Source organism: Rhinoderma darwinii, unplaced genomic scaffold (genome assembly GCF_050947455.1).
Source record: "Rhinoderma darwinii isolate aRhiDar2 unplaced genomic scaffold, aRhiDar2.hap1 Scaffold_483, whole genome shotgun sequence".
Lineage (NCBI taxonomy): Eukaryota > Metazoa > Chordata > Amphibia > Anura > Rhinodermatidae > Rhinoderma > Rhinoderma darwinii.
In genome coordinates this window covers 27,658-51,006 of record NW_027464029.1, presented here as the reverse complement: position 1 = coordinate 51,006, position 23,349 = coordinate 27,658, and the positions used below count along the sequence as shown (strand labels likewise).

The 23,349-nt window shown below is 41.2% G+C and overlaps 1 protein-coding gene across 1 annotated transcript in view; it reads right to left on the bottom strand.

Moving 5' to 3' along the window:
* LOC142719519 (thrombospondin-3-like) overlaps positions 1-23,349 on the bottom strand; it is a 105,315-nt gene that overhangs the window by 61,384 nt on the left and 20,582 nt on the right. Inside the window, exons 2-3 of the mRNA XM_075848783.1 lie at positions 2,781-2,987; positions 2,463-2,719 (exon numbers count right to left, since the gene is read on the bottom strand). Coding sequence (XP_075704898.1) covers positions 2,463-2,719; positions 2,781-2,987 — 464 coding nt within the window. The remainder of the gene's footprint in view (positions 1-2,462; positions 2,720-2,780; positions 2,988-23,349) is intronic.

Here is a 23,349-nt window from a genome sequence, read left to right as displayed (position 1 = left end):
CACACACATATACGCAGGCCCTCACACATATACGCAGGCCCTCACACATATACGCAGGCCCTCACACATATACGCAGGCCCTCACACATAAACGCAGGCCCTCACACATATACGCAGGCCCTCACACATATACGCAGGCCCTCACACATATACGCAGGCCCCACACATATACGCAGGCCCGCTCACATATACGCAGGCCCTCGCACATATACGCAGGCCCGCTCACATATACGCAGGCCCCACACACATATACGCAGGCCCTCGCACATATACGCAGGCCCTCGCACATATACGCAGGCCCTCGCACATATACGCAGGCCCTCACACATATACGCAGGCCCCACACACATATACGCAGGCCCTCGCACATATACGCAGGCCCTCACACATATACGCAGGCCCTCACACATATACGCAGGCCCTCACACATATACGCAGGCCCCCACACATATACGCAGGCCCCACACACATATACGCAGGCCCTCGCACATATACGCAGGCCCTCGCACACATATACGCAGGCCCTCGCACATATACGCAGGCCCCCGCACATATACGCAGGCCCCCGCACATATACGCAGGCCCCCGCACATATACGCAGGCCCTCGCACATATACGCAGGCCCCCGCACATATACGCAGGCCCCACACATATACGCAGGCCCTCACACATATACGCAGGCCCTCACACACATATACGCAGGCCCTCACACATATACGCAGGCCCTCACACACATATACGCAGGCCCTCACACATATACGCAGGCCTCACACATATACGCAGGCCCTCACACATATACGCAGGCCCCACACATATACGCAGGCCCTCACACATATACGCAGGCCCTCACACATATACGCAGGCCCCACACACATATACGCAGGCCCTCACACATATACGCAGGCCCTCACACATATACGCAGGCCTCACACATATACGCAGGCCCCACACATATACGCAGGCCCTCACACATATACGCAGGCCCTCACACATATACGCAGGCCCTCACACATATACGCAGGCCCTCACACACATATACGCAGGCCCTCACACACATATACGCAGGCCCTCACACATATACGCAGGCCCTCACACATATACGCAGGCCCTCACACATATACGCAGGCCCCCACACATATACGCAGGCCCCACACACATATACGCAGGCCCTCACACACATACGCAGGCCCTCACACACATACGCAGGCCCTCACACATATACGCAGGCCCTCACACACATATACGCAGGCCCTCACACACATATACGCAGGCCCTCACACACATATACGCAGGCCCTCACACACATATACGCAGGCCCTCACACATATACGCAGGCCCTCACACATATACGCAGGCCCCACACACATATACGCAGGCCCTCACACATATACGCAGGCCCCACACATATACGCAGGCCCCACACACATATACGCAGGCCCCCGCACACATATACGCAGGCCCTCGCACACATATACGCAGGCCCTCGCACATATACGCAGGCCCTCGCACATATACGCAGGCCCTCACACATATACGCAGGCCCGCTCACATATACGCAGGCCCTCACACATATACGCAGGCCCCACACACATATACGCAGGCCCTCACACACATATACGCAGGCCCTCGCACATATACGCAGGCCCTCGCACATATACGCAGGCCCTCACACACATATACGCAGGCCCTCACACATATACGCAGGCCCTCACACACATATACGCAGGCCCTCGCACATATACGCAGGCCCTCGCACATATACGCAGGCCCTCGCACATATACGCAGGCCCTCGCACATATACGCAGGCCCTCGCACATATACGCAGGCACGCAGACGCACAGAGACACATATACAGACAGACAGACGCACACAAGAATGATGCTGAGCTGCAGTACAAGGACAAGCCACTCCATATGTACGGCGCCACATTAATATGAAGATCAGTGGAGCCCCAGTGGTCGGACACCCGCTGATCATACATGGATGGCCACCCTGTATGTGGACTATGATATGATAGTTCTGGACAGCCACTGTACAGCGGTGTTAATAAGGAATGGGAAAATCCGGAGGTTGAAAATCCTTTTCTCACAGCTGAGGGTTTGTCACAGTTGTAGCCAGTCTAGACAATCTATCACATATAATCTGCACTGATACATTGTAACAAACTATCAGGACCGGAGAGAGATTTGAGATGCAGCTATGTTTAGGTCACAGAGAATGTAGACTGGATATAATTGTGACAAACCGTCCGCTGTGAAAAGTATTAGGCCAGATTTGGTTTCATCTGTGAATATAAACAAAAATGTTCTTAATTACTGACATGAAGCAGGGATACTGAAAACCGTACGGAATTGAACCGAAGTCTACTACACAGTTGCCCAAGTTTTCATTGTACACTGATGAGGCTTTATTTCCCGGACGCTGGCCCTTTAAGAAGACCCCCCCCCCCCCCTCCACCTACCTGCATTCTCTGGTAGGCCTTGTGCCCGGAGCGGATTTCTCCGGATTCCACCTCAAACTGTGGGATGATCATCATTTCGGGGAGCCCCAGGCTGGTGTCCACCTGCTTACAGTCCACGTAGAGCTCCAGGGTGAGGGTGTCCCCCTGTAGGCCGCTGAGCCGCAGGATGACGCTGTGGGGGTTCCCGTCTGACAGGTTGGCGTTCTGTAAGCTGACGGAATGGACCTTGGAGTCTTCCCGCATGTAGCGCACCAAAACTGCAAGAAGACCAGGTCTTATCTCTCCGCTCCGTCACACGCGCCGCACACCGCGCCTTACCTTTATTCACTTTACCCACGATGGACGCCTCCAGCCACTTCGTGTTATCCTTCTTGGAGTAGATTCCAAATAGGACGCCGCCGGCCTTAGCGGGAAGACGGAACGTGGCCAGGAAATAAACATCATTCACCGTCAGCAACTCTGAGCGGATCTTCTCCACCGCGCTGCTCATGTGGCGAGACTCGCTGACCGTCATCAGGTCCACCACTGCAGAGAAGCCCAGGTAGTCACAGCCCCGCCCACAAATACAACATTCATACATAACCGCTGAGGCCCGCACCTATAGCCAGAGCGCAGCAAACACACAGAACATAAAGGAGGGAGCCGCGCGCGCACCGGTATCCAACAATCAGCGGCGGCTCGTCAGGGGGGGTATAGATATAGGTGCGGCTACTAGAGCTGGGACCTGGGCATATGCCATAGAGGTCTGACTTGTGATTAACCCTGTCTATATATCAAGTGAGGGGTTCAGGACTCCATACATTACCTACACCTGCTCCAATGTATAATACCTACAACATACACTGTATACAGCAATAACACACACATGTATGTGTGTCCTGTATATATAATGTATGTGATGTGTATATAATGTAGGTCCTGTATATAATGTGTCCTGTGTGTATATAATGTGTGTCCTGTGTGTATATAATGGGTGTCCTGTGTGTGTATAATGGGTGTCCTGTGTATATATAATGTAGGTCCTGTATATAATGTGTCCTGTGTGTATATAATGGGTGTCCTGTGTGTATATAATGAGTGTCCTGTGTGTGTATAATGGGTGTCCTGTGTGTATATAATGGGTGTCCTGTGTGTATATAATGTGTGTCCTGTGTGTATATAATGTTTGTCCTGTGTGTATATAATGTGTGTCCTGTGTGTATATAATGTGTGTCCTGTGTGTATATAATGGGTGTCCTGTGTGTATATATAATGGGTGTCCTGTGTGTATATAATGGGTGTCCTGTGTATATATAATGGGTGTCCTGTGTGTATATAATGTGTGTCCTGTGTATATAATGTGTGTCCTGTGTGTATATAATGGGTGTCCTGTGTGTATATAATGTCTGTCCTGTGTGTATATAATGGGTGTCCTGTGTGTATATAATGGGTGTCCTGTGTGTATATAATGTGTGTCCTGTGTGTGTATATAATGGGTGTCCTGTGTGTATATAATGGGTGTCCTGTGTGTATATAATGGGAGTCCTGTGTGTATATAATGTGTGTATATAATGTGTGTCCTGTGTGTATATAATGGGTGTATATAATGGGTGTCCTGTGTGTGTATATAATGTGTCCTGTGTGTATATAATGGGTGTCCTGTGTGTGTATATAATGGGTGTCCTGTGTGTATATAATGGGTGTATATAATGGGTGTCCTGTGTGTGTATATAATGTGTCCTGTGTGTATATAATGGGTGTCCTGTGTGTATATAATGGGTGTCCTGTGTGTATATAATGGGTGTCCTGTGTGTATATAATGGGAGTCCTGTGTGTATATAATGTGTGTATATAATGTGTGTCCTGTGTGTATATAATGTGTGTATATAATGGGTGTCCTGTGTGTGTATATAATGGGTGTCCTGTGTGTGTATATAATGGGTGTCCTGTGTGTGTATATAATGTGTGTCCTGTGTGTGTATATAATGTATGTCCTGTGTGTGTATATATAATGTGTGTCCTGTGTGTGTATATATAATGGGTGTCCTGTGTATATATATAATGGGTGTCCTGTGTGTATATAATGGGTGTCCTGTGTGTATATATAATGGGTGTCCTGTGTGTATAATGGGTGTCCTGTGTGTGTATATAATGGGTGTCCTGTGTGTATATATAATGGGTGTCCTGTGTGTGTATAATGGGTGTCCTGTGTGTATATATAATGTGTGTCCTGTGTGTGTATATATAATGGGTGTCCTGTGTATATATATATAATGGGTGTCCTGTGTGTATATAATGGGTGTCCTGTGTGTATATAATGTATGTCCTGTGTGTATATATAATGTGTGTCCTGTGTGTATATAATGGGTGTCCTGTGTATATATTATGTGTGTATATAATGGGTGTCCTGTGTGTATATAATGGGTGTCCTGTGTGTATATAATGGGTGTCCTGTGTGTATATAATGGGTGTCCTGTGTGTATATAATGGGTGTCCTGTGTGTATATAATGGGTGTCCTGTGTGTATATATAATGTGTGTCCTGTGTGTATATAATGGGTGTCCTGTGTGTGTATATAATGTGTCCTGTGTGTATATAATGTGTGTCCTGTGTGTATATAATGGGTGTCCTGTGTGTGTATAATGGGTGTCCTGTGTATATATAATGTAGGTCCTGTATATAATGTGTCCTGTGTGTATATAATGGGTGTCCTGTGTGTATATAATGGGTGTCCTGTGTGTGTATAATGGGTGTCCTGTGTGTATATAATGGGTGTCCTGTGTGTATATAATGGGTGTCCTGTGTGTATATAATGGGTGTCCTGTGTGTATATAATGTGTGTATATAATGGGTGTCCTGTGTGTGTATATAATGTGTCCTGTGTGTATATAATGGGTGTCCTGTGTGTATATAATGGGTGTCCTGTGTGTGTATATAATGTGTGTCCTGTGTGTATATAATGGGTGTCCTGTGTGTATATAATGTGTCCTGTGTGTATATAATGGGTGTCCTGTGTGTATATAATGGGTGTCCTGTGTATATAATGGGTGTCCTGTGTGTATATATAATGGGTGTCCTGTGTGTATATAATGGGTGTCCTGTGTGTGTATATAATGGGTGTCCTGTGTGTATATAATGTACGTCCTGTGTATATATAATGGGTGTCCTGTGTATATATAATGGGTGTCTTGTGTGTGTATATAATGGGTGTCCTGTGTGTATATAATGGGTGTCCTGTGTGTGTGTATATAATGTATGTCCTGTGTGTGTGTATATAATGGGTGTCCTGTGTGTATATAATGGGTGTCCTGTGTGTGTATATAATGGGTGTCCTGTGTGTGTATATAATGGGTGTCCTGTGTGTATATAATGGGTGTCCTGTGTGTATATAATGGGTATCCTGTGTGTATATAATGGGTGTCCTGTGTGTATATAATGTGTGTCCTGTGTGTATATAATGGGTGTCCTGTGTGTATATAATGGGTGTCCTGTGTGTATATAATGTGTGTCCTGTGTGTATATAATGGGTGACCTGTGTGTATATAATGTGTGTATATAATGGGTGTCCTGTGTGTATATAATGGGTGTCCTGTGTGTGTATATAATGGGTGTCCTGTGTGTATATAATGTGTGTCCTGTGTGTATATAATGTGTGTCCTGTGTGTATATAATGTGTGTCCTGTGTATATATAATGTGTCCTGTGTGTGTATAATGGGTGTCCTGTGTGTATATATAATGGGTGTCCTGTGTGTATATATAATGGGTGTCCTGTGTGTATATAATGGGTGTCCTGTGTATATATAATGTACGTCCTGTGTATATATAATGGGTGTCCTGTGTGTATATATAATGGGTGTCCTGTGTGTGTATATAATGGGTGTCCTGTGTGTATATAATGGGTGTCCTGTGTGTATATAATGGGTGTCCTGTGTGTATATAATGGGTGTCCTGTGTGTATATAATGGGTGTCCTGTGTGTATATAATGGGTGTCCTGTGTGTATATAATGGGTGTCCTGTGTGTATATAATGGGTGTCCTGTGTATATATAATGGGTGTAATGTGTGTATATAATGTGTGTCCTGTGTGTGTATATAATGGGTGTCCTGTGTGTGTATATAATGGGTGTCCTGTGTGTGTATATAATGGGTGTCCTGTGTGTATATAATGGGTGTCCTGTGTGTATATAATGTGTGTCCTGTGTGTATATAATGTGTGTCCTGTGTGTATATAATGTGTGTCCTGTGTGTGTATATAATGGGTGTCCTGTGTGTGTATATAATGGGTGTCCTGTGTGTATATAATGGGTGTCCTGTGTGTATATAATGGGTGTCCTGTGTGTGTATATAATGGGTGTCCTGTGTGTGTATATAATGGGTGTCCTGTGTGTATCTATAATGGGTGTCCTGTGTGTATATAATGGGTGTCCTGTGTATATATAATGGGTGTCCTGTGTGTATATAATGGGTGTCCTGTGTGTATATAATGGGTGTCCTGTGTGTATATAATGGGTGTCCTGTGTGTATATAAGGTGTGTCCTGTGTGTATATAATGGGTGTCCTGTGTGTATATAATGTGTCCTGTGTGTATATAATGTGTCCTGTGTGTATATAATGTGTGTCCTGTGTGTATATAATGGGTGTCCTGTGTGTGTATATAATGGGTGTCCTGTGTGTGTATATAATGGGTGTCCTGTGTGTATATAATGGGTGTCCTGTGTGTGTATATAATGGGTGTCCTGTGTGTATATAATGGGTGTCCTGTGTGTGTATATAATGGGTGTCCTGTGTGTATATATAATGGGTGTCCTGTGTGTATATAATGGGTGTCCTGTGTGTATATAATGGGTGTCCTGTGTGTATATAATGGGTGTCCTGTGTGTATATAATGGGTGTCCTGTGTGTATATAATGGGTGTCCTGTGTGTATATAAGGTGTGTCCTGTGTGTATATATAATGTGTGTCCTGTGTGTATATAATGGGTGTCCTGTGTGTATATAATGGGTGTCCTGTGTGTATATAAGGTGTGTCCTGTGTGTATATAATGTGTGTCCTGTGTATATATAATGGGTGTCTTGTGTGTATATAATGGGTGTCCTGTGTGTATATAATGGGTGTCCTGTGTGTATATAATGGGTGTCCTGTGTGTATATAATGGGTGTCCTGTGTGTATATAATGGGTGTCCTGTGTGTATATAATGTATCCTGTGTGTATATAATGGGTGTCCTGTGTGTATATAATGGGTGTCCTGTGTATATATAATTGGTGTCCTGTGTGTATATAATGGGTGTCCTGTGTGTATATAATGGGTGTCCTGTGTGTATATAATGGGTGTCCTGTGTGTATATAATGGGTGTCCTGTGTGTATATAATGGGTGTCCTGTGTGTGTATATAATGGGTGTCCTGTGTGTGTATATAATGTATGTCCTGTGTGTGTGTATATAATGGGTGTCCTGTGTGTATATAATGGGTGTCCTGTGTGTATATAATGTGTGTATATAATGTGTGTCCTGTGTGTATATAATGGGTGTCCTGTGTGTATATAATGGGTGTCCTGTGTGTATATATAATGGGTGTCCTGTGTATATATAATGGGTGTCCTGTGTGTGTATATAATGGGTGTCCTGTGTGTATATAATGGGTGTCCTGTGTGTATATAATGGGTTTCCTGTGTGTATATAATGTGTGTCCTGTGTGTATATAATGGGTGTCCTGTGTGTGTATATAATGGGTGTCCTGTGTATATATAATGGGTGTCCTGTGTGTGTATATAATGGGTGTCCTGTGTGTATATAATGGGTGTCCTGTGTGTATATAATGGGTGTCCTGTGTGTATATAATGGGTGTCCTGTGTATATAATGTGTGTCCTGTGTGTATATAATGGGTGTCCTGTGTGTATATAATGGGTGTCCTGTGTGTGTATATAATGGGTGTCCTGTGTGTATATAATGGGTGTCCTGTGTGTATATAATGGGTGTCCTGTGTGTATATAATGTGTGTCCTGTGTGTATATAATGTGTGTCCTGTGTGTATATATAATGGGTGTCCTGTGTGTGTATATAATGGGTGTCCTGTGTGTATATAATGGGTGTCCTGTGTGTATATAATGGGTGTCATGTGTGTATATAATGGGTGTCCTGTGTGTATATAATGGGTGTCCTGTGTGTATATAATGTGTGTCCTGTGTGTATATAATGTGTGTCCTGTGTGTATATAATGGGTGTCCTGTGTGTATATAATGGGTGTCCTGTGTGTATATAATGGGTGTCCTGTGTGTAAATAATGGGTGTCCTGTGTATATATAATGTATGTCCTGTGTGTATATAATGGGAGTCCTGTGTGTATATAATGTGTGTATATAATGTGTGTCCTGTGTGTATATAATGGGTGTCCTGTGTGTATATAATGGGTGTCCTGTGTGTATATAATGGGTGTCCTGTGTGTATATAATGGGTGTCCTGTGTGTATATAATGTGTGTCCTGTGTGTATATAATGGGTGTCCTGTGTGTATATATAATGTATGTCCTGTGTGTATATAATGGGAGTCCTGTGTGTATATAATGTGTGTATATAATGTGTATCCTGTGTGTGTGTATAATGGATGTCCTGTGTGTATATAATGGGAGTCCTGTGTGTATATAATGTGTGTATATAATGTGTATCCTGTGTGTGTATATAATGGATGTCCTGTGTGTATATAATGGGTGTCCTGTGTGTATATAATGGGTGTCCTGTGTGTGTATATAATGGGTGTCCTGTGTGTGTGTATATAATGGGTGTCCTGTGTGTATATAATGTGTGTCCTGTGTGTATATATAATGGGTGTCCTGTGTGTGTATATAATGGGTGTCCTGTGTGTGTATATAATGGGTGTCCTGTGTGTATATAATGTGTGTCCTGTGTGTATATAATGGGTGTCCTGTGTATATATAATGGGTGTCCTGTGTATATATAATGTGTCCTGTGTGTGTATATAATGGATGTCCTGTGTGTATATAATGGGTGTCCTGTGTGTATATAATGGGTGTCCTGTGTGTGTATATAATGGGTGTCCTGTGTGTGTGTATATAATGGGTGTCCTGTGTGTGTATATAATGGGTGTCCTGTGTGTATATAATGTGTGTCCTGTGTGTATATATAATGGGTGTCCTGTGTGTGTATATAATGGGTGTCCTGTGTGTGTATATAATGGGTGTCCTGTGTGTATATAATGGGTGTCCTGTGTGTATATAATGGGTGTCCTGTGTGTATATAATGGGTGTCCTGTGTGTATATAATGGGTGTCCTGTGTGTATATAATGTGTGTCCTGTGTGTATATAATGTGTGTCCTGTGTGTGTATATAATGGGTGTCCTGTGTGTATATAATGTGTGTCCTGTGTGTATATAATGGGTGTCCTGTGTGTATATAATGGGTGTCCTGTGTGTATATAATGGGTGTACTGTGTATATAATGGGTGTCCTGTGTGTATATAATGGGTGTCCTGTGTGTATATAATGGGTGTCCTGTGTGTGTATAATGGGTGTCCTGTGTGTGTATAATGGGTGTCCTGTGTGTGTATAATGGGTGTCCTGTGTGTATATAATGGGTGTCCTGTGTGTATATAATGTGTCCTGTGTGTATATAATGGGTGTCCTGTGTGTATATAATGGGTGTCCTGTGTGTATATAATGGGTGTCCTGTGTGTATATAATGGGTGTCCTGTGTGTATATAATGGGTGTCCTGTGTGTATATAACGTGTGTCCTGTGTGTATATAACGGGTGTCCTGTGTGTATATAACGTGTGTCCTGTGTGTATATAACGGGTGTCCTGTGTGTGTATATAATGGGTGTCCTGTGTGTATATATAATGGGTGTCCTGTGTGTATATAATGTGTGTCCTGTGTGTATATAATGTGTGTCCTGTGTGTATATAATGGGTGTCCTGTGTGTATATAATGGGTGTCCTGTGTGTATATAATGGGTGTCCTGTGTGTATATAATGTGTGTCCTGTGTATATATATAATGGGTGTCCTGTGTGTATATAATGTGTGTCCTGTGTGTATATAATGTGTGTCCTGTGTGTATATAATGTGTGTCCTGTGTGTATATAATGTGTGTCCTGTGTGTGTATAATGGGTGTCCTGTGTGTATATAATGGGTGTCCTGTGTGTGTATAATGGGTGTCCTGTGTGTATATAATGGGTGTCCTGTGTGTGTATAATGGGTGTCCTGTGTGTGTATAATGGGTGTCCTGTGTGTGTATAATGGGTGTCCTGTGTGTGTATAATGGGTGTCCTGTGTGTATATAATGGGTGTCCTGTGTGTATATATAATGGGTGTCCTGTGTGTATATATAATGGGTGTCCTGTGTGTATATATAATGGGTGTCCTGTGTGTATATATAATGGGTGTCCTGTGTGTATATATAATGGGTGTCCTGTGTGTATATAATGGGTGTCCTGTGTGTATATAATGGGTGTCCTGTGTGTATATAATGGGTATCCTGTGTATATATAATGGGTGTCCTGTGTGTGTATATAATGGGTGTCCTGTGTGTGTATATAATGGGTGTCCTGTGTGTATATAATGGGTGTCCTGTGTGTATATAATGGGTGTCCTGTGTGTATATATAATGGGTGTCCTGTGTGTGTATATAATGGGTGTCCTGTGTGTGTATTATGGGTGTCCTGTGTGTATATATAATGGGTGTCCTGTGTGTATATATAATGGGTGTCCTGTGTGTGTATATAATGGGTGTCCTGTGTGTATATAATGGGTGTCCTGTGTGTATATAATGTGTCCTGTGTGTATATAATGTGTGTCCTGTGTGTATGTGTATATAATGGGTGTCCTGTGTGTGTATAATGGGTGTCCTGTGTGTGTATAATGGGTGTCCTGTGTGTGTATAATGGGTGTCCTGTGTGTATATAATGGGTGTCCTGTGTGTGTATATAATGGGTGTCCTGTGTGTATATATAATGGGTGTCCTGTGTGTATATATAATGGGTGTCCTGTGTGTATATATAATGGGTGACCTGTGTGTATATATAATGGGTGTCCTGTGTGTATATAATGGGTGTCCTGTGTGTATATAATGGGTGTCCTGTGTGTATATAATGGGTGTCCTGTGTGTATATAATGTGTGTCCTGTGTATATAATGGGTGTCCTGTGTGTATATAATGGGTGTCCTGTGTGTATATAATGGGTGTCCTGTGTGTATACAATGGGTGTCCTGTGTGTATACAATGGGTGTCCTGTGTGTATACAATGGGTGTCCTGTGTGTATATAATGGATGTCCTGTGTGTATATAATGGGTGTCCTGTGTGTATATAATGGGTGTCCTGTGTGTGTATATAATGGGTGTCCTGTGTGTATATAATGGGTGTCCTGTGTGTATATAATGGGTGTCCTGTGTGTATATAATGGGTGTCCTGTGTGTATATAACGGGTGTCCTGTGTGTATATAACGGGTGTCCTGTGTGTATATAACGGGTGTCCTGTGTGTATATAATGTACGTCCTGTGTATATATAATGGGTGTCCTGTGTGTATATATAATGGGTGTCCTGTGTGTGTATATAATGGGTGTCCTGTGTGTATATAATGGGTGTCCTGTGTGTATATAATGGGTGTCCTGTGTGTTTATAATGTGTGTCCTGTGTGTATATAATGTGTGTCCTGTGTGTATATAATGGGTGTCCTGTGTGTATATAATGGGTGTCCTGTGTGTATATAATGGGTGTCCTGTGTGTGTGTATATAATGTGTGTCCTGTGTGTATATAATGGGTGTCCTGTGTGTATATAATGTGTGTCCTGTGTGTATATAATGGGTGTCCTGTGTATATATAATGTGTGTCCTGTGTGTATATAATGGGTGTCCTGTGTGTATATAATGGGTGTCCTGTGTATATATAATGGGTATCCTGTGTATATATAATGGGTATCCTGTGTGTATATAATGGGTATCCTGTGTGTATATAATGGGTGTCCTGTGTGTATATAATGGGTGTCCTGTGTGTATATAATGGGTGTCCTGTGTGTGTATAATGTGTGTCCTGTGTGTATATAATGGGTGTCCTGTGTGTGTATATAATGGGTGTCCTGTGTGTATATAATGGGTGTCCTGTGTGTATATAATGGGTGTCCTGTGTGTATATAATGGGTGTCCTGTGTGTATATAATGAGTGTCCTGTGTGTATATAATGAGTGTCCTGTGTGTATATAATGGGTGTCCTGTGTGTATATAATGGGTGTCCTGTGTGTATATAATGGGTGTCCTGTGTGTATATAATGGGTGTCCTGTGTGTATATAATGGGTGTCCTGTGTGTATATATAATGGGTGTCCTGTGTGTGTATATAATGGGTGTCCTGTGTGTATATAATGGGTGTCCTGTGTGTATATAATGGGTGTCCTGTGTGTATATAATGGGTGTCCTGTGTGTATATAATGTGTGTCCTGTGTGTATATAATGGGTGTCCTGTGTGTATATAATGGGTGTCCTGTGTGTATATATGGGTGTCCTGTGTGTATATAATGTGTGTCCTGTGTGTATATAATGGGTGTCCTGTGTGTATATAATGGGTGTCCTGTGTGTATATAATGGGTGTCCTGTGTGTATATAATGTGTGTCCTGTGTGTATATAATGTGTGTCCTGTGTGTATATAATGTGTGTCCTGTGTATATATAATGGGTGTCCTGTGTGTATATAATGGGTGTCCTGTGTGTATATAATGGGTGTCCTGTGTGTATATTATGGGTGTCCTGTGTGTGTATATAATGGGTGTCCTGTGTATATATAATGTGTGTCCTGTGTGTATATAATGGGTGTCCTGTGTGTGTATATAATGGGTGTCCTGTGTGTGTATATAATGGGTGTCCTGTGTGTATATAATGTGTGTCCTGTGTGTATATAATGTGTGTCCTGTGTGTATATAATGGGTGTCCTGTGTGTATATAATGGGTGTCCTGTGTGTATATAATGTATGTCCTGTGTGTGTGTATATAATGGGTGTCCTGTGTGTGTATATAATGGGTGTCCTGTGTGTATATAATGGGTGTCCTGTGTGTATATAATGTGTGTCCTGTGTGTGTATAATGTGTCCTGTGTGTGTATAATGGGTGTCCTGTGTGTATATAATGGGTGTCCTGTGTGTGTATATAATGGGTGTCCTGTGTGTATATAATGGGTGTCCTGTGTGTGTATATAATGGGTGTCCTGTGTGTATATAATGGGTGTCCTGTGTGTGTATATAATGTGTGTCCTGTGTGTGTATATAATGGGTGTCCTGTGTGTATATAATGGGTGTCCTGTGTGTGTATATAATGTGTGTCCTGTGTGTATATAATGGGTGTCCTGTGTGTATATAATGTGTCCTGTGTGTATATAATGGGTGTCCTGTGTGTATATAATGTGTGTCCTGTGTATATAATGGGTGTCCTGTGTGTATATAATGGGTGTCCTGTGTGTATATAATGGGTGTCCTGTGTGTATACAATGGGTGTCCTGTGTGTATACAATGGGTGTCCTGTGTGTATATAATGGATGTCCTGTGTGTATATAATGGGTGTCCTGTGTGTATATAATGGGTGTCCTGTGTGTGTATATAATGGGTGTCCTGTGTGTATATAATGGGTGTCCTGTGTGTATATAATGGGTGTCCTGTGTGTATATAATGGGTGTCCTGTGTGTATATAACGGGTGTCCTGTGTGTATATAACGGGTGTCCTGTGTGTATATAACGGGTGTCCTGTGTGTATATAATGTACGTCCTGTGTATATATAATGGGTGTCCTGTGTGTATATATAATGGGTGTCCTGTGTGTGTATATAATGGGTGTCCTGTGTGTATATAATGGGTGTCCTGTGTGTATATAATGGGTGTCCTGTGTGTATATAATGGGTGTCCTGTGTGTGTATATAATGGGTGTCCTGTGTGTATATAATGGGTGTCCTGTGTGTATATAATGGGTGTCCTGTGTGTATATAATGGGTGTCCTGTGTGTATATAATGTGTGTCCTGTGTGTATATAATGTGTGTCCTGTGTGTTTATAATGTGTGTCCTGTGTGTATATAATGTGTGTCCTGTGTGTATATAATGGGTGTCCTGTGTGTATATAATGGGTGTCCTGTGTGTATATAATGTGTGTCCTGTGTGTGTGTATATAATGTGTGTCCTGTGTGTATATAATGGGTGTCCTGTGTGTATATAATGTGTGTCCTGTGTATATATAATGGGTGTCCTGTGTATATATAATGTGTGTCCTGTGTGTATATAATGGGTGTCCTGTGTGTATATAATGGGTGTCCTGTGTATATATAATGGGTATCCTGTGTATATATAATGGGTATCCTGTGTGTATATAATGGGTATCCTGTGTGTATATAATGGGTGTCCTGTGTGTATATAATGGGTGTCCTGTGTGTATATAATGGGTGTCCTGTGTGTGTATAATGTGTGTCCTGTGTGTATATAATGGGTGTCCTGTGTGTGTATATAATGGGTGTCCTGTGTGTATATAATGGGTGTCCTGTGTGTATATAATGGGTGTCCTGTGTGTATATAATGGGTGTCCTGTGTGTATATAATGAGTGTCCTGTGTGTATATAATGGGTGTCCTGTGTGTATATAATGGGTGTCCTGTGTGTATATAATGGGTGTCCTGTGTGTATATATAATGGGTGTCCTGTGTGTGTATATAATGGGTGTCCTGTGTGTATATAATGGGTGTCCTGTGTGTATATAATGGGTGTCCTGTGTGTATATAATGGGTGTCCTGTGTGTATATAATGTGTGTCCTGTGTGTATATAATGGGTGTCCTGTGTGTATATAATGGGTGTCCTGTGTGTATATATGGGTGTCCTGTGTGTATATAATGTGTGTCCTGTGTGTATATAATGGGTGTCCTGTGTGTATATAATGGGTGTCCTGTGTGTATATAATGGGTGTCCTGTGTGTATATAATGTGTGTCCTGTGTGTATATAATGTGTGTCCTGTGTGTATATAATGTGTGTCCTGTGTATATATAATGGGTGTCCTGTGTGTATATAATGGGTGTCCTGTGTGTATATAATGGGTGTCCTGTGTGTATATTATGGGTGTCCTGTGTGTGTATATAATGGGTGTCCTGTGTATATATAATGTGTGTCCTGTGTGTATATAATGGGTGTCCTGTGTGTGTATATAATGGGTGTCCTGTGTGTGTATATAATGGGTGTCCTGTGTGTATATAATGTGTGTCCTGTGTGTATATAATGTGTGTCCTGTGTGTATATAATGGGTGTCCTGTGTGTATATAATGGGTGTCCTGTGTGTATATAATGTATGTCCTGTGTGTGTGTATATAATGGGTGTCCTGTGTGTGTATATAATGGGTGTCCTGTGTGTATATAATGGGTGTCCTGTGTGTATATAATGTGTGTCCTGTGTGTGTATAATGTGTCCTGTGTGTGTATAATGGGTGTCCTGTGTGTATATAATGGGTGTCCTGTGTGTGTATATAATGGGTGTCCTGTGTGTATATAATGGGTGTCCTGTGTGTGTATATAATGGGTGTCCTGTGTGTATATAATGGGTGTCCTGTGTGTGTATATAATGTGTGTCCTGTGTGTATATAATGGGTGTCCTGTGTGTATATAATGTGTCCTGTGTGTATATAATGGGTGTCCTGTGTGTATATAATGTGTGTCCTGTGTGTATATAATGTGTGTCCTGTGTGTATATAATGGGTGTCCTGTGTGTATATAATGGGTGTCCTGTGTGTATATATAATGGGTGTCCTGTGTGTATATATAATGGGTGTCCTGTGTGTATATATAATGGATGTCCTGTGTGTATATAAGGTGTGTCCTGTGTGTATATAATGGGTATCCTGTGTGTATATAATGGGTGTCCTGTGTGTATATAATGGGTGTGCTGTGTGTATATTATGGGTGTCCTGTGTGTATATAATGGGTGTCCTGTGTGTATATTATGGGTGTCCTGTGTGTATATAATGGGTGTCCTGTGTGTATATAATGGGTGTCCTGTGTGTGTATATAATGGGTGTCCTGTGTGTATATAATGGGTGTCCTGTGTGTATATAATGGGTGTCCTGTGTGTATATAATGGGTGTCCTGTGTGTATATAATGTGTCCTGTGTGTGTATATAATGGATGTCCTGTGTGTATATAATGGGTGTCCTGTGTGTATATAATGGGTGTCCTGTGTGTATATAATGGGTGTCCTGTGTGTATATAATGGGTGTCCTGTGTGTATATAATGGGTGTCCTGTGTGTATATATAATGGGTGTCCTGTGTGTATATATAATGGGTGTCCTGTGTGTATATAATGGGTGTCCTGTGTGTATATAATGTGTGTCCTGTGTGTATATAATGTTTGTCCTGTGTGTATATAATGGGTGTCCTGTGTGTATATAATGGGTGTCCTGTGTGTATATAATGTGTGTCCTGTGTGTATATAATGGGTGTCCTGTGTGTATATAATGGGTGTCCTGTGTGTATATAATGGGTGTCCTGTGTGTATATAATGTGTGTCCTGTGTGTATATAATGTGTGTATATAATGGGTGTCCTGTGTGTATATAATGTACGTCCTGTGTATATATAATGGGTGTCCTGTGTGTATATATAATGGGTGTCCTGTGTGTATATAATGGGTGTCCTGTGTGTATATAATGGGTGTCCTGTGTGTGTATATAATGGGTGTCCTGTGTGTATATAATGGGTGTCCTGTGTGTATATAATGGGTGTCCTGTGTGTATATAATGGGTGTCCTGTGTGTATATAATGTGTGTCCTGTGTGTATATAATGTGTGTCCTGTGTGTTTATAATGTGTGTCCTGTGTGTATATAATGTGTGTCCTGTGTGTATATAATGGGTGTCCTGTGTGTATATAATGGGTGTCCTGTGTGTATATAATGGGTGTCCTGTGTGTATATAATGGGTGTCCTGTGTGTATATAATGTGTGTCCTGTGTGTGTGTATATAATGTGTGTCCTGTGTGTATATAATGGGTGTCCTGTGTGTATATAATGTGTGTCCTGTGTATATATAATGGGTGTCCTGTGTATATATAATGTGTGTCCTGTGTGTATATAATGGGTGTCCTGTGTGTATATAATGGGTGTCCTGTGTATATATAATGTGTATCCTGTGTGTATATAATGGGTGTCCTGTGTGTATATAATGGGTGTCCTGTGTGTATATAATGTATGTCCTGTGTGTATATATAATGTGTGTCCTGTGTGTATATATAATGGGTATCCTGTGTGTATATAATGGGTATCCTGTGTGTATATAATGGGTGTCCTGTGTGTATATAATGGGTGTCCTGTGTGTGTATAATGTGTGTCCTGTGTGTATATAATGGGTGTCCTGTGTGTGTATATAATGGGTGTCCTGTGTGTATATAATGGGTGTCCTGTGTGTATATAATGGGTGTCCTGTGTGTATATAATGGGTGTCCTGTGTGTATATAATGAGTGTCCTGTGTGTATATAATGGGTGTCCTGTGTGTATATAATGGGTGTCCTGTGTGTATATAATGGGTGTCCTGTGTGTATATATAATGGGTGTCCTGTGTGTGTATATAATGGGTGTCCTGTGTGTATATAATGGGTGTCCTGTGTGTATATAATGGGTGTCCTGTGTGTATATAATGGGTGTCCTGTGTGTATATAATGTGTGTCCTGTGTGTATATAATGGGTGTCCTGTGTGTATATAATGGGTGTCCTGTGTGTATATATGGGTGTCCTGTGTGTATATAATGTGTGTCCTGTGTGTATATAATGGGTGTCCTGTGTGTATATAATGGGTGTCCTGTGTGTATATAATGTGTGTCCTGTGTGTATATAATGGGTGTCCTGTGTGTATATAATGTGTGTCCTGTGTGTATATAATGTGTGTCCTGTGTATATATAATGGGTGTCCTGTGTGTATATAATGGGTGTCCTGTGTGTATATAATGGGTGTCCTGTGTGTATATTATGGGTGTCCTGTGTGTGTATATAATGGGTGTCCTGTGTATATATAATGTGTGTCCTGTGTGTATATAATGGGTGTCCTGTGTGTGTATATAATGGGTGTCCTGTGTGTGTATATAATGGGTGTCCTGTGTGTATATAATGTGTGTCCTGTGTGTATATAATGTGTGTCCTGTGTGTATATAATGGGTGTCCTGTGTGTATATAATGGGTGTCCTGTGTGTATATAATGTATGTCCTGTGTGTGTGTATATAATGGGTGTCCTGTGTGTGTATATAATGGGTGTCCTGTGTGTATATAATGGGTGTCCTGTGTGTATATAATGGGTGTCCTGTGTGTGTATAATGTGTCCTGTGTGTGTATAATGGGTGTCCTGTGTGTATATAATGGGTGTCCTGTGTGTGTATATAATGGGTGTCCTGTGTGTATATATAATGGGTGTCCTGTGTGTGTATATAATGGGTGTCCTGTGTGTATATAATGGGTGTCCTGTGTGTGTATATAATGTGTGTCCTGTGTGTATATAATGGGTGTCCTGTGTGTATATAATGTGTCCTGTGTGTATATAATGGGTGTCCTGTGTGTATATAATGGGTGTCCTGTGTGTATATAATGTATGTCCTGTGTGTGTGTATATAATGGGTGTCCTGTGTGTGTATATAATGGGTGTCCTGTGTGTATATAATGGGTGTCCTGTGTGTATATAATGGGTGTCCTGTGTGTGTATAATGTGTCCTGTGTGTGTATAATGGGTGTCCTGTGTGTATATAATGGGTGTCCTGTGTGTGTATATAATGGGTGTCCTGTGTGTATATATAATGGGTGTCCTGTGTGTGTATATAATGGGTGTCCTGTGTGTATATAATGGGTGTCCTGTGTGTGTATATAATGTGTGTCCTGTGTGTATATAATGGGTGTCCTGTGTGTATATAATGTGTCCTGTGTGTATATAATGGGTGTCCTGTGTGTATATAATGGGTGTCCTGTGTGTATATATAATGGGTGTCCTGTGTGTATATATAATGGATGTCCTGTGTGTATATAAGGTGTGTCCTGTGTGTATATAATGGGTATCCTGTGTGTATATAATGGGTGTCCTGTGTGTATATAATGGGTGTGCTGTGTGTATATTATGGGTGTCCTGTGTGTATATAATGGGTGTCCTGTGTGTATATTATGGGTGTCCTGTGTGTATATAATGGGTGTCCTGTGTGTATATAATGGGTGTCCTGTGTGTGTATATAATGGGTGTCCTGTGTGTGTATATAATGGGTGTCCTGTGTGTATATAATGGGTGTCCTGTGTGTATATAATGGGTGTCCTGTGTGTATATAATGTGTCCTGTGTGTGTATATAATGGATGTCCTGTGTGTATATAATGGGTGTCCTGTGTGTATATAATGGGTGTCCTGTGTGTATATAATGGGTGTCCTGTGTGTATATAATGGGTGTCCTGTGTGTATATAATGGGTGTCCTGTGTGTATATAATGGGTGTCCTGTGTGTATATATAATGGGTGTCCTGTGTGTATATAATGGGTGTCCTGTGTGTATATAATGTGTGTATATAATGTTTGTCCTGTGTGTATATAATGTGTGTCCTGTGTGTATATAATGTGTGTCCTGTGTGTATATAATGGGTGTCCTGTGTGTATATAATGGGTGTCCTGTGTGTATATAATGGGTGTCCTGTGTGTATATAATGGGTGTCCTGTGTGTATATAATGTGTGTCCTGTGTGTATATAATGTGTGTATATAATGGGTGTCCTGTGTGTATATAATGTGTGTATATAATGGGTGTCCTGTGTGTATATAATGGGTGTCCTGTGTGTCCTGTCTGTATACAATGTGTGTCCTGTGTGTATATATAATGGGTGTCCTGTGAGTATATAATATGTCCTGTGTGTATATAATGGGTGTCCTGTGTATATATAATGGGTGTCCTGTGTGTATATAATGTGTGTCCTGTGTGTATATAATGTGTGTCCTGTGTGTATATAATGTGTGTATATAATGGGTGTCCTGTGTGTATATAATGCGTCCTGTGTGTATATAATGTATGTCCTGTGTGTATATATAATGTGTGTCCTGTGTGTATATATAATGTGTGTCCTGTGTATATATAATGGGTGTCCTGTGTGTATATAATGGGTGTCCTGTGTGTGTATATAATGTGTGTCCTGTGTGTATATAATGGGTGTCCTGTGTGTATATAATGGGTGTCCTGTGTGTGTATATAATGGGTGTCCTGTGTGTATATAATGTATCCTGTGTATATATAATGGGTGTCCTGTGTGTATATAATGTGTGTCCTGTGTGTATATAATGGGTGTCCTGTGTATATATAATGTGTGTCCTGTGTGTATATAATGTGTGTCCTGTGTGTATATAATGGGTGTCCTGTGTGTATATAATGGGTGTCCTGTGTGTATATAATGGGTGTCCTGTGTGTATATAATGGGTGTCCTGTGTGTATATAATGGGTGTCCTGTGTGTATATAATGGGTGTCCTGTGTGTATATATAATGTGTGTCCTGTGTGTATATAATGGGTGTCCTGTGTGTATATAATAGGTGTCCTGTGTGTATATAATGGGTGTCCTGTGTGTGTATATAATGGGTGTCCTGTGTGTATATAATGTGTGTCCTGTGTGTATATAATGGATGTCCTGTGTGTATATAATGTGTCCTGTGTGTGTATATAATGTGTGTCCTGTGTGTGTATATAATGTGTGTCCTGTGTGTGTATATAATGGGTGTCCTGTGTATATATAATGGGTGTCCTGTGTGTATATAATGGGTGTCCTGTGTGTGTATATAATGGGTGTCCTGTGTGTATATAATGGGTGTCCTGTGTGTATATAATGGGTGTCCTGTGTGTATATAATGGGTGTCCTGTGTGTATATAATGGGTGTCCTGTGTGTATATAATGGGTGTCCTGTGTGTGTATATAATGGGTGTCCTGTGTGTATATAATGGGTGTCCTGTGTGTATATAATGGGTGTCCTGTGTGTATATAATGTGTGTCCTGTGTGTATATAATGTGTGTCCTGTGTGTATATAATGGGTGTCCTGTGTGTATATAATGTACGTCCTGTGTATATATAATGGGTGTCCTGTGTGTATATAATGGGTGTCCTGTGTGTATATAATGGGTGTCCTGTGTATATAATGGGTGTCCTGTGTGTATATAATGGGTGTCCTGTGTGTATATAATGGGTGTCCTGTGTGTATATAATGGGTGTCCTGTGTGTATATAATGGGTGTCCTGTGTGTATATAATGGGTGTCCTTTGTGTATATAATGGGTGTCCTGTGTGTATATAATGGGTGTCCTGTGTGTATATAATGTGTGTCCTGTGTGTATATAATGGGTGTCCTGTGTGTATATAATGGGTGTCCTGTGTTTATATAATGTATGTCCTGTGTGTATATATAATGGGTGTCCTGTGTATATATAATGGGTGTCCTGTGTGTATATAATGGGTGTCCTGTGTGTGTATATAATGGGTGTCCTGTGTGTGTATATAATGTGTGTCCTGTGTATATATAATGTGTGTCCTGTGTGTATATAATGGGTGTCCTGTGTGTGTATATAATGTATGTCCTGTGTGTGTATATAATGTGTGTCCTGTGTGTATATAATGTGTGTCCTATGTGTGTATATAATGGGTGTCCTGTGTGTGTATATAATGGGTGTCCTGTGTGTATATAATGGGTGTCCTGTGTGTATATAATGGGTGTCCTGTGTGTATATAATGTGTGTCCTGTGTATATATGAGTGTCCTGTGTGTATATAATGGGTGTCCTGTGTGTATATAATGGGTGTCCTGTGTGTATATAATGTGTGTATATAATGTGTGTCCTGTGTATATATAATGAGTGTCCTGTGTGTATATAATGGGTGTCCTGTGTATATATAATGTGTGTATATAATGTGTGTCCTGTGTGTATATAATGTGTGTCCTGTGTGTATATAATGTGTGTCCTGTGTGTATATAATGGGTGTCCTGTGTGTATATAATGGGTGTCCTGTGTGTGTATATAATGTTTGTCCTGTGTGTATATAATGGGTGTCCTGTGTGTATATAATGGGTGTCCTGTGTGTATATAATGGGTGTCCTGTGTGTATATAATGGGTATCCTGTGTGTATATAATGGGTGTCCTGTGTGTGTATATAATAAGTGTCCTGTGTGTGTATATAATGTGTGTCCTGTGTGTGTATATAATGTGTGTCCTGTGTGTATATAATGGGTGTCCTGTGTGTATATAATGGGTGTCCTGTGTATATATATAATGGGTGTCCTGTGTGTATATATAATGGGTGTCCTGTGTGTATATATAATGGGTGTCCTGTGTGTATATATAATGGGTGTCCTGTGTGTATATAATGGGTGTCCTGTGTGTATATAATGGGTGTCCTGTGTATATATATAATGGGTGTCCTGTGTGTGTATATAATGGGTGTCCTGTGTGTATATAATGGGTGTCCTGTGTGTATATAATGGATGTCCTGTGTGTATATAATGTGTGTCCTGTGTGTATATAATGGGTGTCCTGTGTGTATATAATGGGTGTCCTGTGTGTATATAATGGGTGTCCTGTGTATATAATGTGTGTCCTGTGTGTATATAATGGGTGTCCTGTGTGTATATAATGGGTGTCCTGTGTGTATATAATGGGTATCCTGTGTATATATAATGGGTGTCCTGTGTATATATATAATGGGTGTCCTGTGTGTATATATAATGGGTGTCCTGTGTGTATATATAATGGGTGTCCTGTGTGTATATATAATGGGTGTCCTGTGTGTATATAATGTGTGTCCTGTGTGTATATAATGGGTGTCCTGTGTATATAATGGGTGTCCTGTGTGTATATAATGGGTGTCCTGTGTGTGTATATATAATGGGTGTCCTGTGTGTATATA